This window comes from Schistocerca gregaria, chromosome 4, assembly GCF_023897955.1.
Source record: "Schistocerca gregaria isolate iqSchGreg1 chromosome 4, iqSchGreg1.2, whole genome shotgun sequence".
NCBI classification, from domain to species: Eukaryota; Metazoa; Arthropoda; class Insecta; order Orthoptera; family Acrididae; genus Schistocerca; species Schistocerca gregaria.
The window spans coordinates 296773198-296793182 of record NC_064923.1 but is presented as its reverse complement, the minus strand read 5'-3'; the positions used below and the strand labels follow the sequence as shown (position 1 = coordinate 296793182).

Genomic DNA, 19985 nt, shown 5'->3' with positions numbered 1-19985 from the left:
ACGGCCAATGTTTGATACTACCAGACTTTTGCTTGGCACGAATTGCCTCTTGCCTGTGTTAGTTTGCTTTTTCCGCCCGCCTTTCTTCGTTCACGTTGTGTAATTTAGCTCCCAAAGCACCATTATTCCTTAACTCCTCTACTTCTTGGTCGCTTACTGTGTGTGTAATTTCATAGCATATCTCATTTCTGTTACTCCTAATGAATTTGGCCTTCCTTTTGTTTATTCCCAATCCACAGTCTATATTTATTGTACTGTTAATCCAACAAGTTCTGAAAATCTTCTTCATTTTCACTGATGATAGCAATGACGTTGGCAGGTCTCACTGTTGATATCGTTTCTCCCTCAATTCACCGTGATAGAGAAATGTGCTCCAAACATACATTCTCACACTTTTTTCCTAAAATTAAAGCCCATATTTGATACTAGTAGTCTTGGCCAGGAATTCCCTCTTGTTTGTTTCCACTTCTTCGATGTATAGGTAGATCTGTAACAGAGAATGATCGAATCTCTTTCCTATTTTTCATCCAGGAACTTCGTTGTTTGTCCTCCCTTCTCATTGTTCCCTCTTGGGGCTTATACAGATTGCATATTATTCGCCTTTCCCTATAGTTTAACACTGTCTCAGAATTTTTAACACCTTGCACCATGTTGCACTGCTGCACTTTCTAAGTCAAGAAGTCCTATGAATGTGTTTCATATTTTCCTGAACTTGCTCTCATTACCGAGTGCAATGGCAGAAATCACTCTGTGATGCCATTTCCTTTTCTAAAGCCAATCTATTTATTGTCGAACAGATCCCGAATTTTGTTTTTCATTTTTCTGTATGTTAATCTTATCGTCAACTTGCACACATTACCTGTTAAACTTTTTGTGTGACAGCTCTCACACTTATCGATATTGGAAGTTCACTGAGGCTTTTTGCAGATGATGCTGTGGTGTATCGAGAGGTTGCAACAATGGAAAATTGTACTGAAATGCAGGAGGATCTGCAGCGAATTTACGCATGGTGCACGGAATGGCAATTGAATCTCAATGTAGACAAGTGTAATGTGATGCGAATACATAGAAAGATAGGTCCCTTATCATTTAGCTACAAAATAGCAGGTCAGCAACTGGAAGAGTTAATTCCATAAATTATCTGGGAGTACGCATTAGGAGTGATTTAAAATGGAATGATCATATAAAGTTGATGGTCGGTAAAGCAGATGCCAGATTGAGATTCATTGGAAGAATCCTAAGGAAATGCAGTCCTAAAACAATGGAAGTAGGTTACAGTACGCTTGTTCGCCCACTGCTTGAATACTGCTCAACAGTGTGGGATCCGTACCAGATAGGGTTGATAGAAGCGATAGAGAAGATCCAACGGAGAGCAGCGCGCTTCGTTACAGGATCATTTAGTAATCGCGAAAGCGTTACGGAAATGATAGATAAACTCTAGTGGAAGACTCTGCAGGAGAGACGCTCAGTAGCTCGGTACGGGCTTTTGTTAAAATTTCGAGAACATACCTTCACCGAAGAGTCAAGCAGTATATTGCTCCCTCCTACATATATCTCGCGAAGAGACCATGAGGATAAAATCAGAGAGATTAGAAGCCACACAGAAGCATACCGAGAATCCTTCTTTCCACGTACAATACGAGACTAGAATAGAAGGGGGAACCGATGTACTCAGGGTACCCTCCGCCACACACAGTCACGTGGCTTGCGGAGTATGGATGTAGATGTAGATGGATACCTTGGGGAATGTGTGGGTCATAATTTTACAACAGGCTGGCAGATTCTACACACCAACTTGAATAATACTTGTTTTGATTTAGAAATTTCGAATGAACATTGTTTACACTTTCTTTATATTGGACAGAAAGTCTTCCAAAACTCTCTGAAACACTGTAAAACTGGAGTATGTTTATTTTTAAACATTATTTTCGTTTCTTCTTCTGTCGCGTTTTGAGGACTTTCTCCCCTCGTAGAGACCTTCACTGTATTCATTTCACTTATCTGCTCTCGTTACTAGATTTAACAGCGGAAGTCTTACTCCACTTTTTCTGACTCTCCTGTTCCCTTAATTATGACGTCAATGATTTTATTAAATTCAATTGAAAGCTGTGTTAATTTTTCTATGCACTGAATGAGTCTTGCTAAAGACTATTTTGTTTTTCAATTTCTTCACACATGTCCTGCAGTCCTTTCGCCTCGGGTTCCCAAAATTTTCTGCTTACTTCCTTTCTTAACTACATGACTCTCCCTAATCCACTCCATGTATAATTAAAAGGGCATGCAAAATAGGTTGCCACGTTTCAAATGCCTTGGCCTGCCGAAACCGAACACGCAGGTCCAGAACAAACATAATACAAAGAGTATTACAGTGTCATAACACCTTTCCTAATTCTTGAGAAACCAACGGCTTGATGTGGATTTAGTACTGTTGAATCTTAGACCTTCATTCACCGCCTCTAACGCATCCACAACAGTCTTCTGTTTAATTCATTCTCTGGAATACGACGCACGTTGGTGGCTTGTATCTTGTTCACCATTTGCAAAAGTGCTACAGACTTTTATTGGTAGATTACGTTATAAAAGAGTTTTTGCACTTGTCGATCTTCTCGAATCACAGTCTGAGATTAAATATCTAGTCTTCAAAAATTAAATTAATATTTTAGGGTAACAGAAACTAAAATTTTAACTTGACTCTTAGAGAGTGACAATATGTTTCCGCGGAATTTTCTATTAATGGTAAGGCTGGGTCCTTCTCTTCCGGAAACATTTTTTCATTTCGATTAAATACACGAGTACAGTAGTACTGTAGTTATCTTAAGTCTCATATCTTTTCAATCCTCCACCTGAAAATACCTCTATTACATACCGTTCGTGAGAACCTCTTTACATCATGTTTTCTTGGGCCCTGTTCTTCTTGTATTAGTTGGAATCCATTCTATCATTCTCTTAGTCTCATTTCCTTAGTCCATTTGTTCTCATCCACACAGCATACATGTCCATACCATATCATTCGTTTAGTTTCCATTGTATCCATTGCAGGATGCAAATGTTTATTGTCTTTCATATGCCTTCAATTTGAATTTTACTCCGTAATTTCAACGTACAACAACACCTCCAAAATGGCTTCTCCATTGCCAGTAAGTTCATTTATTTTAATTCTTTCTGTTACTTCGTATGTTTCTGCTCTGTACATTACTATATTTTCTACAATAGTTAAGATATCATAACATCGTATCTGACATAATGTGTGTGTGTGTGTGTTCGATAAAACTCCATTTAACTATTTGGTTGTTAGTATGCCTTCGCCAGTGTGGTTCATAAATTTGATTTTATTGGATCCATCACTGTTGATAATGACTGCCAAATATTAAGAAGATTTCACCGACCTCACTAGTTGGATACATAACGTCAGGCCTTGACCCACTCTTTCAATAAACAACTACTCCATATCCTATAAGTTAATGCTTAAACCCCATTTAAGATAATCTGTGTGTGGTTCCAGTCATCCACATTCTCTGGAAGGATGACTTAGCTGTCACAAATTATGAAGTGAATAGCTTGTCATCAGTAACAGACACACATGTGATCTGAGGCTTTCACGGCGAATGTGCTGTATCCAGGGTTCTCGGGTGTCCAGCCGGATCCGATCGTCGAAGTTCCGTGATATTTCGGCTAATAACCGTTCTGCCATCATCAGGTGGTGCTGAGGGAATGATCTGTCTGCGCTATGTCCGTGGTATTTATGTCCGCTGGGTCTCGAGTCGTACCCAGGCGCGGCTGGCCGGCGGGGCGCCGCGTGTTGGGTGTGGTGGGGGTAGCTTCAGCCACGCCCGGTGGTAGACGCAGTTCATCTCAGCCCGCCGTGGCGGAAGTATCTCGCGCCCGCTCGCGCCGTTTCTCTTTGATGGTGTTTAATAATAGTTTCCAGGCCTTGCTAAGTTGAAACCCGGTGTCCTTGTTGATGAGGATACAACAGACACACATATTTCCAGAACATTTCAATAACAACACGTTCGAAATTATAAATTTGCCCACATAAAACCTTTACTTCTTTTGTTAATGACACACTTGCACATATGGTAACTTTACTGGGTCTTTTTGTTTGTTGTTGCAAACGTCTCATTACCTGGAAAACGTTAAAGCTTAAATGAAAATTTATGCCTGGTATCCATAATCACAAAATGTGACGAAATTGTAGTTAATGTTGTGGAACAAAGGGGGGATAACTTGCTACTAAAACATTAGGTGTTAATATAACACAGTTTGTACCTACAAAAACGTAAGCTTTTCTCTGATTTATGCTTTAAAATCTGCCAGCTGATGAGGCAATAGTCGAAACTGGTTCCAGAAAAATGAAATTCTTAACACTATCTTGGCTAGTTATATAAAATTATCAGTTTATCAAAGCTCTGGGTGATGACTGAAATAATATTTTGTCTGTTGCAAGCATAGAGATACATTTTGGCTCAGTGGTGACGTATCTGCTGTGCGCAATTCGATTTCTTTAGTTGACGACTAATGTGTGAAATTTCGTTACTCACTTTCAACGAGCGAAATGACAGATAGCAATAAGCGCTACAGATGGTGGTACTAAATGAGCTACTATCGATGAGATATGTAATGTTATCACTATCTTTAACACATTTTACCTGAGGAGATCTTTTAACAGTATCATAAATAGATTTAGGATAAGCAGATCTGTTTGAGATGTTCACCGCACAAATTTTACGACAAGCACAATATTATACGGACTATACTTGTAATAGATTTCTTTGCCACATTAATTGATATTAGTGGTAACTATAGATAAAATTCTTAACTGGCTAGGTTCGAGCAATAATTTCTAGAGTGACACTCACCGGACTCTTCAGGTCCGAAACGAAATCGCTTCTCAAAATTCAACATTAAGTCAAACGCCGTCTGACTGACCACAACAGTGAAATTGCTGGTAAATAGTGTAAATTCCCAAGTCTGGGCATCGGATTATTAGTGGCAATTTTGTACGGTTGTTGCACTACCTGTGGTCTATTCCGTTACAACAATACTACACAGTAGATTAGAATCATCAGCGCGAACACATCTTCCCTGCATGCTGAGGTTCTTTAACATAGCTTCTCGAACAAACTACAACTGTTTACGAGCATTCACTGTACGGCAAAAATTTGGTCCCAACAAACTTTAATTTGATCACTAACTACATGGGACTCATTAAGACACACATGTAACATAAAATCTAATACAATGAGAGATGCGGGGTCAATAGCTCCGCTCGAATGCTATGCAGCAACAGTGTTTCAATCACCGTCCAGCTATCCAGCTTTTATTGTTTTCCCTATATCTTGTAAGTTAATTTCCGAGAGCGTTGATTAGAAAATTACATTTCGATCTCTTACCCCAGCCATGTTCAGTAACAACCTTTGCCACGTTTTTGATCAATTAATCTGTGGCAGGACGTCAAACATTAGTTTTCCGTCTTCGTTTTCCGTCAGTTTCAAAAGATCCGTTAATCATTATTATCCTACCCCACACACGGAGCCACGAGTGTGTTTTTTCCTCTTTACATTGCTCTGAATGTAAGCAGATGTAATTTGTTTCTGTTGTCCAAGATACCATTTTTCAAACAATTTAGGTGCTATTTCTGTGTTCTTTACTTTTGTAACACCTTCCTCACGTTACGATTTGCAGAAATCGTTGTACTACCTCAGCTGCTTATGTATGTGTTAGTCTTATTGATGTCAGCTGTTGACTGTTGGGCATGTCAGTACAGCAGTGTATGATACTGCTTCCTCGACAGGTGAACGGCGTGCAGTGGAAGCGGTCTCGGCTTCTGCGTCCCAGATAGCGGCAGTGCGGTCTGCCCTATTCAAGAACTACGATCGCGCGCTGCCGCCCCCTGGTGACCAGCTGAAAGTGAGACTCTACGTTGACCTCCTCAACGTGGATCTGGTGAGATTCCTGCAAATGGACCCTATCTCTCACATAAGGAACATCTGTGCAGTGGTCACTATATCCTGCATGTCTCAGATTCTGCTCTTCCCTCATAAACAAAACGGCCAGCTGAAAGTAATGTGAAGCCGCTTAAAGTTTTTTTTAATAAAACATACGTTATTAACACTCTACATCTTTATTCTTCATGTCTACGTATCTGCAGGTCTCTGCCGCTAGAGAGTTCCAAATTGTAGCCTGTAACATACCGGTGCGCAATGTAACTACGTCGTTGCTTGAGAAATGGCGTGCTTTGTAACTATGTCGTTGCTTGAGATATGACGTGCTTAAACCAAGTTTCGAATTTGAAGCGTTCCTCCAGACGTGGAGCACCCTCTTGTTCAGCGTGACAAATACCAGTTCACAATCTAGCCCTGCAACATCTGCAATAATCTAAAGTCTTGGGTTCAGCGTCATTGATCATCCACCATACAGTATAGGCTTTACCCCATCCGATTCTCATTTGTTACTAAAACTTAAAGAACGCCTTCGAGTACTTGAGTTCGATAGTGGTAAAGCGATGCAAGCACAGGTCAGGTTGTGGCTCCTTCAACGAAGTCAAACATACTTAAGTGACGGTATCAAAAAACTGGTATCTCGTTGGGAGAAATCTGTTCGTCACCAGGATGACACTGTTGAGAACTAAATATGTATACATCAATAATAAATATAGGGAAAGCTAACAACATTTGTTAAATTTAAAATGGTTTAAGAGTTTTCACATATTAAATTAGGAGGTATTCCCTTTCTGAATGCCACCGTACTTAGTATGTCTCAATGGAATTAAATTCGCGACGATGACATTAACAAGCTCTCACCTAAAAGTATGGGAAAGTCCTTGTGTTCGAAAGTATGAAAAACGTGGAGGAGAAATATATGCAAGGGAATTATAAAGCCTACAGAATTTTGATTAAGCGTGGAAACAACAGAAAGCACAATGCGGCAAGTTGCAAATGTGGATCAGTGTAAGTAAGACGGACACTGTGTACTTATCAAGCCAACAGGTAGCACTAAGCACCTTAAAACCAGTGTAGAAATACGAGTACCGTTGCCGCTGAATTTAACTTGGATTACATTGATAAGACACAAGACGTGGATACCGTGTTTTAAGGGTGAGGAATACCCTGGTGTACCAAGGTTTATAAGAAGGACAGACATATAAATCGCCTCCTTTTCTCATATCAAGGTTTTTTCGGTAGGGTGGTTAATAAAACGACCCACCTGGACTCCACAGGGGATTTTTCGGGATGTTAGTAGTATGCAGTAAAACAAGAGGCATAAAAGCAGCTTGTTAGGGCCATGAATGGTCTTAACAACCGTGATTGCAGAACATGAGGGTAAATATGATAAGCAGTCTAAAGTGATGAATACTGGTAAAAAACGGTGTACGCACTAGGAGACAAAACCTCAAGTAAAATATTAAAATTATGTCTTCAAAGTGACAGACATCGTCAATATACTGAATTTCTTATAAGGAAAAACATACTGGAAACTTTTGAATTCATAATTGAAAGGCATAGGAGATGCAGGTAAAGTTGCACATAGGGATTGGAATATGTGAAATAGATTAGAGAGAATATTACGTAGCGGAAACATGGTACACTGTTGCTGTGACTGAAGGCACCACCCTCGCACTATAGCAAGGGTGATTACCTCACATACAGCCTTCAAAATGTTGCCATGGCTGGAATATAGTCACCAAAGCATAGTGTGGGGGATCAGACTGTCGCAGTGCCTACATACGTGTTTGGTCCTATACTGCTTCCATGAATTACGTGTTTAGAAATTATGTCCTGTGAAAACATGGTCAGCACGAGTGACCATAAATACTGCACGCCGCAGCTACAAGTGCTGTCACGATCTGCAATCACTTCAAAGATGCACTCCAAGACAGTTATCGACCCACTGTGGGTTCTCCAACATGCGGCTCCTACGTAGATGCTGCCTCCGTAGCATGCGTAACTGTGGGCTGCGCCTATGCCTGACGCTGTCGGGAAAAGAATGGCAGACCTCCAGCTGGGGATCGTTTGTTGGCTGACCAATACCTACATCTGGTGGCGTCTGTGAGACTTCATGGGGTTCGCACCTGGGAGTCACTCACTGTATAGATGCTGCAATATGTGATCAGAAGTATCCGAACACCCTGAAAAACATACGTTTTTCATATTAGGTGAATTGTACTGTCACCAACTGCCAGGTGCTCCATATCAGCGACCTTAGTAGTCACTAGACGTCGTGAGAGAGCAGAATTGAGGGCTCCGCGGAACCCGCGGACTTCGAATGTGGTCAGGTGATTGGGTGTCACTTGGGTCATACGTCTGTACGCGAGATTTCCACACTACTAAACATTCCTAGGTTCACTGTTTTCCGTTGCGATAGTGATGTGGAGACATGAAGAGACACGTACAGAACAAAAGCGTACTGGCCGACCTCGTCTGTTCACTGTCAGAGACCGCCAAGAGTCGAAGAGGGTCATAATGTGTAATAGGTAGACATCTACCCAGACCATCATACAGGAATTCCACACCGCCTCAGAATCCACTGCAAGTATTATGACAGTTAGGAGGGAGCAGAGAAAACTTGGATTTCTTAGTCAGGCGGCTGGTCATAAGCCACACATCACGCCGGTAAATGCCAAACGACGCCTCGCTTGGTGTAAGGAACGTAAACATTGGGCAACTGGACAGTGGATAAACCTTGTGTGGAGTGACGAATCATCGTAGACAATGTGGCAGTCCGATAGGAGGGTGTGGGTACGGCGGATGCCCGGTGAAAGTCATCTTTCAGAGTGGATAGTGTCAACAGTAAAATTCGGAGGTGATTGTGTTATGGTGTGGACGTGTTTTTCATGGAAGGGCCTTGCACCCGGTGTTGTTTTGCGTGACACTATCACAGCACAGGTTGTTGACGTTTTAACCACCTTCTGGCTTCCCACTGTTGAAGAGCAATTCGGGGACGGCGGTTGCACCTTTCAACACGATCGAGCACCTGTTCATAATCCACGGAGTGCTTCCACGACAATAAAGTCTTTGTAATGGACTGGCCTGTACAGAGTACTGAGCTGAATGCTACAGAGCACCTTTGGGACTTTTTGGAACGCCGACATAGTGCCAGGCCTTTCCGGGCGATATCGATACCTCTCCTCAGTTCAGCACTCCGCGAGGAATGGGCTGCCATTCCCCAAGAAACCGAGCACCTGACTGAACGTATGCCTGCCTGAGTAGAAGCTGTCATGAAGGCTAAGAGTGGGCCAACACATACAGATTTCCAGCATTACCGATGGAGTGTGCCACGAACTTGTATGTCATTATCAGCCAGGTGTCGAGATACTTTATATCACAAAATGTACGTAACCTTGAGCACGTCCACTCTGCTACTGCAGGATTGCATCTCTGGCACACCATTGCACTGAGATGCTAACATCATGACTTCATCGCAGTGCGTCTGTCTGCCAGAGTGACTCCATAAGCCGATCACCGTCTGGGGTCGCATGGTGAGGTAAGCACGTACCGATTTTTATGGCTAGCTGTGCCGCAGGTGCTGACCGCAGCGAGACATCAACGAATCCCGTACTGCTCTTGTTAGCAAAAAAGACTATATGATTATCTCAGTGTTCGTGTGACTTACAATTGCCGTCCAACTGACACAACGTACCAGCTGCCTCTTCCACCAACCTGTCTTTCATCCCAATCTATAATGAGATAATTGCACACACCAGCCATCCTGGACCTGTTGCACTTTGTATACTACAGTAAGCTGTGTTCCTAACTTTACAGTTTACAGTTATCGTTTCCTCGATCTGAAGAGTTGGATGTCCTCCTGAATGATATCGTGCCTAATTCTGTCTAATTGGCGTGTTAGATCGTCAAAATAACAAGCTGTCATTGTTAGTAGGAGAATTGTCTTCGGTGATGAGTCCCGCTTCGAAATGAATCCTGACGAGCAACGAAGACGTTACGGAGACACCGCAGACAGTGGCGGGATATGGACCTAAAACCAGGAGTGATGGTATGGGGTGCCACTTCTTTCCTTATCAGGACACATGTGGTTGTCAACCACAGCGTCCTTACACTACAGTGGCAAAAAATTCAATTCTCTAATGACGGTACTGTTGCAGCAGTTGAGAAAACTGGAGAACTCCTTGCAAAGAAAGGAATTGAAACTCTCAAAGAAGTTTACAATCAGCGAATATTCAATAAAGTTATAATCAATGCAAGAAAAAAGGAAAAATTACATTAATTATGTTTTGAAGAACAAAACGATAGATACATCATAATAAATACAGAAGTTCTAGGAATGAATACTAATTGCCAGTTAGAGTGGTGTAGATACACATACTGTATAATGTCACCATCATGTTACACCTTAGCCTTGTGTCATTTAGTTCTAAAATGGTTCAAATGGCTCTGACCACTATACGACTAAACTTCTGAGGTCATCAGTCCCTTAGAACTTAGAACTACTTAAACCTAACTAACCTAAGGACAGCACAAACATCCATGCCCGAGGCAGAATTCGAACTGCGACCGGAACGGTCTCGCGGTTCCAGACTGTAGCGCCTAGAACCCCTCGGCCATCCCGGCCGGCTGTCATTTAGTTACATACTATTCAGGTATAGTCAATACTGTGCTAAGGACTTTTTTGCAACCAAAAATGCACAAAATATGAACTCAGTTTTCTATATACAGATATGGACCATCAGAATAACAACCAAAAATGTTAATCGATATTGCTGTACGGATGTTTCCAAAACATGAGTGATCACACCATGCGGATACATCAATGAATCAGTTGTCAACATCAAGATAACTTGGACATTTACTGCACACCTAGCCCGGTCCATGACCGTGGAACAGAATACAATCTGAACTAACATTTACTAAGAAAGAATACAAACTCAAAACAGCATTTTCTGCCACGGAACATGGATGAATAACACATTGATCAAGGAAATGGAAGAGTTTATCAAAACACTTATTTGAAAAGTCAGTTAATAACTTCCAGTTAAGCAATACAGTCTGTAAGGCAAAGAATTAATTGGATAACAAAGCTTGCAGGTTTGGTGAAAAATTTAACACACGTGAAGTATTAAAAACATCTCCCTAGTGCCACGATACACATTTGCGCTCTAGAGTTTTCTGGAAAACATTACTCCCAATGCTCTGAGATTTGTAAATCTAACACCTTATCCTCGTTCTGTTCTTAAAATCTAACATATTATAGAGGGACACTCGCAAGACTAAAGAAAAAGCAGTATATGCCGGCCTGGAAATTGACAATGCTGCAATACGTTTGCAATTATGAGGAATACTGGTAATCTGTAGGAAGATAAGGGTAATATACAATACGTACAACAGCCAAAAGGGAAAAATAAGAGTGGACGACCAAGAACGAAGTGCTCGGTTTAAAAAGGTTGTAAGGAAACTAGCCTCTACATCGAAGAAGCAATTATGGACATAAAAGTGGAATTAAAATTCAAGGTGAAAGTATGTCAAAGATACAATTCACTGATGACATTGCTATCCTGAGCGATGAACAATTATATGAGCTGCTGAATGGAGTGAACAATCTAATGAGTACAGAATTTGGACTGAGAGTAAATCGAAGAAAGACGAACATTATGAGTAGCGGAAATGAGTACAGCGAGAAAATGAACATCAGGATTGATGAAGTTAAGGAATTAGGCTACCTACGCAGCAAAATACACAATGATTGATGGAGCAAGAAGGACACCAAATGCAGACTAGCAATGGCAGAAATGTTATTCGTGGCCAAAAAAAGGCTGCTAATACAAAACATAGGTCTTAATTTGAGGAATAAAGTTCAGAGAATGTACGTTTGGAGCACAGCATCGTATGTTAATGAAACATGGACTGTGGGTAAACCGCAACAGAAGAGTGTTGAGTGGTTTGAGATGTGGTGCTACAGACGAATGTTGAAAATTAGTTGGACTGATAAGGTGGGGAGGGTCTGTGCAGAATCGGAGAGGAAAGGATTATGTGGAAAACACTGCCAAGGGGAAGGGATTCGATGGTAGGACATCTGTTAAGGCATGAGGGAATGACTTCCTTGGTACTAGAGGGAGCTGTAGATGGGATAAACCGGAGAGGAAGGCAGAGGTCGGAACCAGCAAATAACTGAGGACCTATTTTGCAAGTGCTATACTTAGATGACTCAAAAATTGTTTTATTTTCTGAATCGTAGGTGAGCGCCAGCCACTGAAGTGCTGAGCCACAGGTGTGTGTGAGCGACCTCAGTCGACTCCTGTAGAGGTCGGCAAAGCTGTCTGCCACCGAAGTGTGTACTCTGACGTGCTGTACCGCTCTTCCTCGCTGCCATAGTCCTGACAACAGGAGTGTTCCTCGCTTATTACTGCGAGCTCGTAACGTTGGCGAGGGCCACATGCTGACTTCAGCACTGGCGTCCGATCCTGGACGCTCATTACACAACACAGCTGCCTATACGGAGCTCATATTCCTCTCCGGAAGCCACAATTGACATTAAGTGTGATGTACGTCGATGACACTAACATGTTTGTTGAATGATTTTGGACTTTCACCTCTAGGATTTAGATGATTAAGGTTAATCTAGATGTCGATCTCATGCTGACTGCACGTAGACGTGCACCGATCTTACTTGAGTCTTCCATTAATCGACCTTGATAAGGCTTCTGAGCCGTCAAAAAACACTAAACAGTTGGAAAGACGCTATGTGATCATTGTGGTTTTTCCAGTAATGTGGTATGTAGGGACTATAGGTAACTGCCTGAAATTGCTTTGGAATGTACTTAGTGTACTGGACTGCTGCTGATGGAATCAATACAGATATTACACAATGAAATAGACAATCAACTGCTGCATTATTATTAAGGGAAAAGAATGAAACTCACTTTCTGCACCTCTGTAGCTTCTCCTACCATATTTCACACCGCAAAAACACAATTTAGCACATCATATAAATACAAGTATAGCAATGTTTCCTGAGACGACACTTGCAGTTTCTTCTAAAACGTCTCGAGATATAACCGTCCACTCCTGAGGCGCCATTGGTCTTTTAACTGTGGAAAGATAACAGTGGCGATTTATCTGTGCTGAGTTAAAAGCAAATTCGGACTGTTAACGTAACACGCACAGTAATTGACATCTTAGCTGTGCACCTATGTACGGTGCTAGTCATGTACTGTCTCGCTAACCTTTTCCTGTTTTCTCTCTCACCCAGGTAAATCGCACTCCGACTAAATTTTGCAAGAATTATAAGATACTGTTAGGTCGTGCTATTTCTTGTTTATCTCATTATATTTATTATATAGGAGTACTCTCACATTCACTCCATTGAAATTTCTATGGTGATTTTCAAGTAATCAGTGCATGCAGATAAACTAGGTCCGGTAAAGTACCACTGCTGTCACTGAATAGCATTTTAGAAGCCGCAGAAGGCGAGCAAATGGCTGAGCAAAGTTCAGGAACTAACGCTGGCTCCTTCACATGGGTTGCGAGTGGTGGTTCCTGGAATGGAACGGCGAGCCCCTGATACATTCGTGGTTGAATCAGACATTTATTGATAGGAATACAGAGGACAGTCGCCTCTCGAGGAATGATGCCGTTGTGAGTTCGACAGCGCAGCGTGCCGTCGTCAACAGAGACGCCTGGGGAGTGCCGTGCGTGAGTCGCGTCATACGGCGCAGTCATCAGAATGCCGGCGCTGGCAGAGAACGTCCGTTGATACGCAACAGCCCTGGTCAGACTGCCAGCCCCTCTCCAACATAGAATACATTTCAGGAGAGTGTAGTATTCAAACGGTCAACCTCAGCATTCTCATTTTCGAAGGCGTTCGCTTGCTCTGGACGCAGATCAGCAACAGCGGGGTCCACCAGGACTAGAGGGCGACAGCAAGGTAGCAGGTAGCTATTGGTCTGGATCAGTACACACGTTCCACCAGGAAATGTACACTCTAAGGAAGCAATGAGCAAGTAGGTGACCTGACAGTATGAAGAAGCCACGTAGTCTGTGTGCAATCTTCTAATGCTTCCGGAGCCTTAGTCCGGAAAAGGTGACTGGCTGTATCATTGTATACTGTCACAGGTGGCGTAGTTCCGCATCGTGTGCACACCTGGAGACTGTCTGAGAACTTCTGAGTGAAACAGAGAATGAGTGATTTGGGGATTATTTTTGAGTGTCTGCTGGACATTTCTCCTCCACATGAGATCCTCATTCCTGAAAAACCAGTACGTCGACACAGCTAGTCGTCGCCACTGACTGTAGATTACTACATTACCTCTGCTTTTCTTGTTCCGTCAGCTTCAGAGGTGTTAGCTAGCTCCTTCCGCTACGTCTGTTTCCTCAATGAGAGTACTTGCCTTCTGAATAAGTTTTCTCACTTCAGAGTGCGTTGTCACGATAAAGACTGAACCTCTCTCCCTTTGAGATCATTTTTGTTTACTGGCGCTAGACAATTCAACGTCCAGGGCTAGGGCACTACTCAGCACTTATCCGTTATAAGGCTTGTTGCGGTACCAGGGAAGAAATGGCAATTTTTACCTAGTTAAGCCAATTACACTTTTTGTGGCTAACAGTACTGTGCAGGCCTTGGACCCCAGTACCAAGAAATTATCTAAAGTATTTAAGTAGCACTTGCTATATTTTATGTAAATTATATCTATCAATTTGGGCTCTTGGCACTTTTTGTTGCATGTTTCTGCTCTATTCATATGGTGTACATTTACTTTCGTAGCCATTAAAATGAAAATAGGCAACCATAAGGAATAATACAAAAATTCCGTAAATTGTAAGAAGTATCTCCTATTTCTCGACAGATTTTTCTTATTGTGGTTTATCTGTGTTTCAGTATGGATACGCACGGGTAATGGAGATTGAAGGCCTTATTTACATTGTGAGTAGAACATGTTATATTTATATCTTACATTATATAAGTAATTATTTGAAATTTCAAAATCATAGTTACAATTAGTAATAGTGCTCTACGTCTCTCCACAGGCTTGGACGGACTCACGCTTATCTTGGACAGGTAGTGACGTAGTAAAAAATGTTTACGTTTATACTGACGAGATCTGGACACCTGACCTAGGAGTTCTACATAGGTGAGTTCGGTGACACAGAGACTAAAAGCAATGTTCATTAAGTGCATCCCACTTCTACAAAAATTTTTATATTTTTCCTTTCTAGTAGAAAATAAATGCACCCGTCTCACCACCAAAACATATTTAAGACGAATAAGTTAATGTCCAGTCATGAGCACCGCAATACTGCATCACTGAATCCGTGTTTGACAACTTTGTACACATTAAAAAACAGCATTAATGAGCCAATAAATAAATAAAGAATGCTAACATTTTAAGGGTTATTATTTTATGTTGTTGTTGTGGTCTTCAGTCCCGAGACTGGTTTTATGTAGCTCTCCATGCTACTCTATCCTGTGCAAGCTTCTTCATCTCCCAGTACCTAATGCAACCTACATCCTTCTGAATCTGCTTAGTGTATTCATCTCTTAGTCTCCCTCTACAATTTTTACCCTCCACGCTGCCCTCCAATACTAAATTGGTGATCCCATGATGCCACAGAATATGTCCTACCAACCGATCCCTTCTTCTTGTCAAGTTGTGCCACAAACTCCTCTTCTCCCAATCCTATTCAATACTTTCTCATTAGTTACGTGATCTACCCATCTAATTTTCAGCACTCTTCTGTAGCACCACATTTCCAAAGCTTCTATTCTCTTCTTCTCTAAACTATTTATCGTCCATGTTTCACTTCCATACATGGCTACACTCCATACAAATACTTTCAGAAAAGACTTCCTGACAAATCTATATTCGATGTTAACAAATTTCTCTTCTTCAGAAACGCTTTCCTTGCATTGCCAGTCTACATTTTATATCCCCTCTACTTCGACCATCATCAGTTATTTTGCTCCCCAAAGAGCAAAACTCCTTTACTACTTGAAGTGTATCATTTCCTAATCTAATTCCCTCAGCATCACCCGACTTAATTCGACTACATTCCATTATGCTCGTTTTGCTTTTGTTAATGTTCATCTTATATACTCCTCTCAAGACACTGTCCATTCCATTCAACTGCTCTTCCAAGTCCCTTGCTGTCTCTGACAGAATTACAATGTCACTGGCGAACTTCAAAGTTTTTATTTCTTCTCCATGGATTTTAATACCTATTCCGAATTTTTCTTTTGTTTCCTTTACTGCTTGCTCAATGTACAGATTGAATAACATAGGGTAGAGGCTACAACCCTGTCTCACTCCCTTCCCAACCACTGCTTCCCTTTCATGTCCCTCGACTCATATAACTGCCATCTGGTATCTGTACAAATTGTAAATAGCCTTTCGCTCCCTGTATTTTACCCCTGCCACCTTTAGAATTTGAAAGAGAGTTTTCCAGTCAACATTGTCAAAAGCTTTCTCTAAGTCTACAAATGGTAGAAACGTAGGTTTGCCTTTCCTTAATCTTTCTTCTAAGATAAGTCGTAAGGTCAGTATTGCCTCACGTGTTCCAGTATTTCTACGGAATCCAAGCTGATCTTCCCCGAGGTCGGCTTCTACTAGTTTTTCCATTCGTCTGTAGAGAATTCATGTTAGTATTTTGCAGCTATGGCTTATTAAACTGATAGTTCGGTAATTTTCACATCTGTCAACACCTGCTTTCTTTGGGATTGGAATTATTATGTTCTTCTTGAAGTCTGAGGGTATTTCGCCTGTTTCATACATCTTGCTCACCAGATGGTAGAGTTTTGTCAGGACTGGCTCTCCCAAGGCCGTCAGTAGTTCCAATGGAATGTTGTCTACTCCGGCGGCCTTGTTTCGACTCAGGTCTTTCAGTGCTCTGTCAAACTCTTCACGCAGTATCGTATCTCCCATTTAATCTTCATCTATAACCTCTTCCATTTCCATAATTGTTTCGACTCAGGTCTTTCAGTGCTCTGTGAAACTCTTCACGCAGTATCGTATCTCCCATTTAATCTTCATCTATAACCTCTTCCATTTCCATAATATTGTCCTCAAGTACATCGCCCTTGTATAGACCCTCTATATACTCCTTCCACCTTTCTGCTTTCCCTTCATTGCTTAGAACTGGGTTTCCATCTGAGTTCTTGATGTTCATACAAGTGGTTCTCTTTTCTCCAAAGGTCTCTTTAACTTTCCTGTAGGCAGTATCTATCTTACCCGTAGTGAGATGTGCCTCTACATCCTTACATTTGTCCTCTAGCCATCCCTGCTTAGCCATTTTGCACTTCCAGTCGAACTCATTTTTGAGAAGTTTGTATTCCTTTTTGCCTGCTTCATTTATTGCATTTTTATATTTTCTCCTTTCATCAATTACATTCAATATTTCTTCTGTTCCCAAATATTTCCACTAGCCCTTGTCTTTTTACCTACTTGATCCTCTGCTGCCTTCACTACTTCATCCCTCAAAGCTACCCATTCTTCTTCTACTGTATTTCTTTCCCCCATTCCTGACAATTGTTCGATTATGATCTCCCTGAAACTCTGTACAACCTCTGGTTCTTTCAGTTTATCCAGGTCCCATCTCCTTAAATTCCCAACATTTTGCAGTTTCTTCAGTTTTAATCCACAGGTCATAACCAATAGATTGTGGTCAGAGTGCACATCTGCCCCTGGAAATGTCTTACAATTTAAAACCTGGTTCCTAAATCTCTGTCTTACCATTATATAATCTATCTGATACCTTTTAGTATCTCCAGGGTTCTTCCATGTATACAACCTTCTTTCATGATTCTTAAACCAAGTGTTAGCTATGACTAAGTTGTGCTCTGTGCAAAATTCTACCAGGCGGCTTCCTCTTTCATTTCTTAGCCCCAATCCATATTCACCTACTACGTTTCCTTCTCTCGCTTTTCCGACACTCGAATTCCAGTCACCCATGACTATTAAATTTTCATCTCCCTTCACTACCTGAATAATTTCTTTTATCTCATCATACATTTCTTCAATTTCTTCGTCATCTGCACAGGTAGTTGGCATATAAACTTGTACTACTGCAGTAGGTGTGGGCTACGTATCTATCTTGGCCAGAATAATGCGTTCACTATGCTGTTTGTAGTTGCTTACCCGCATTCCTATTTTCCTATTCATTATTAAACCTACTCGTGCATTACCCTTATTTGATTTTGTGTTTATAACCCTGTAGTCACCTGACCAGAGGTCTTGTTCCTCCTGCCACCGAACTTCACCAATTCCCGCTATATCTAACTTTAACCTGTCCATTTCCCTCTTTAAATTTTCTAACCTACCTGCCCGATTAAGGGATCTGACATTCCACGCTCCGATCCGTAGAACGACAGTTTTCTTTCTCCTGATAACGACATCATCTTGAGTAGTCCCCGCCCGGAGATCTGAATGGGGGACTATTTTACCTCCGGAATATTTTACCCAAGAGGACGCCATCATCATTTAATCATACAGTAGAGCTGCATGCCCTGGGGAAAAATTACGGCCGTAGTTTCCCCTTGCTTTGACCATTTCGCAGTACCAGCACGTCAAGGCCGTTTTGCTTTATGTTACAAGGCCAGATCAGTCAATCATCCAGACTGTTGTCCTTTTAACTACTGAAGAGGCTACCGCCCCTCTTCAGGAACCACACGTTTGTCTGGCCTCTCAACAGATACCCCTCCGATGTGGTTGTACCTACGGTACGGCTATCTGTATCGCTGAGGCACGCAAGCCTACCCACCAACGGCAAGGTCCATGGTTCATGGGGGGGTTTTATTTTATAGTTCGTTAATTACTTGGAACTTCGTATCTTTTGAAGTATTGGAGTAACTGTGGAGCATTCTTTTTTTTTTTTTTTTTTTTTTTTGTTAATTTCATTGGCCTCCTGACACATCAGTACAACCAGTTCAAACGTACAGGGTTGCCATTCGACAGAAGGCATTAATTTTTCTTTTCGACAAATTTGTAAATAATATCTAACTTTAATTTCAGTCACATTAATGTTGGCACCAAAATATGTACAGTGGCATAAAACTAATCAAAAGTTAGGAAATACACACACACATAATCGATCAGTTTGTGATATATATACTCCTGGAAATGGAAAAAAGAACACATTGACACCGGTGTGTCAGACCCACCATACTTGCTCCGGACACTGCGAGAGGGCTGTACAAGCAATGATCACACGCACGGCACAGCGGACACACCAGGAACCGCGGTGTTGGCCGTCGAATGGCGCTAGCTGCGCAGCATTTGTGCACCGCCGCTGTCAGTGTCAGCCAGTTTGCCGTGGCATACGGAGCTCCATCGCAGTCTTTAACACTGGTAGCATGCCGCGACAGCGTAGACGTGAACCGTATGTGCAGTTGACGGACTTTGAGCGAGGGCGTATAGTGGGCATGCGGGAGGCCGGGTGGACGTACCGCCGAATTGCTCATCACGTGGGGCGTGAGGTCTCCACAGTACATCGATGTTGTCGCCAGTGGTCGGCGGAAGGTGCACATGCCCGTCGACCTGGGACCGGACCACAACGACGCACGGATGCACGCAAAGACCGTAGGATCCTACGCAGTGCCGTAGGGGACCGCACCGCCAGTTCCCAGCAAATTAGGGTCACTGTTGCTCCTGGGGTTTCGGCGAGGACCATTCGCAACCTTCTCCATGAAGTTGGGCTACGGTCCCGCACACCGTTAGGCCGTCTTCCGCTCACGCCCCAACATCGTGCAGCCCGCCTCCAGTGGTGTCGCGACACGCGTGAATGGAGGGACCAATGGAGACGTGTCGTCTTCAGCGATGAGAGTCGCTTCTGCCTTGGTGCCAATAATGGTTGTATGCGTGTTTGGCGCCGTGCAGGTGAGCGCCACAATCAGGACTGCATACGACCGAGGCACACAGGGCCAACACCCGGCATCATGGTGTGGGGAGCGATCTCCTACACTGGCCGTACACCTCTGGTGATCGTCGAGGGGACACTGAATAGTGCACGGTACATCCAAACCGTCATCGAACCCATCGTTCT

The 19985-nt window shown here is 42.3% G+C and overlaps 1 protein-coding gene across 1 annotated transcript in view; it reads left to right on the top strand.

The window, feature by feature from the left end:
* The window catches only part of LOC126267546 (neuronal acetylcholine receptor subunit alpha-3-like), a 149455-nt gene that overhangs the window by 10607 nt on the left and 118863 nt on the right, over positions 1-19985 (top strand). The window contains exons 2-4 of the mRNA XM_049972850.1: positions 5795-5946; positions 14830-14874; positions 14979-15082. Of these exons, the coding sequence (XP_049828807.1) occupies positions 5795-5946; positions 14830-14874; positions 14979-15082 (301 nt within the window). The remainder of the gene's footprint in view (positions 1-5794; positions 5947-14829; positions 14875-14978; positions 15083-19985) is intronic.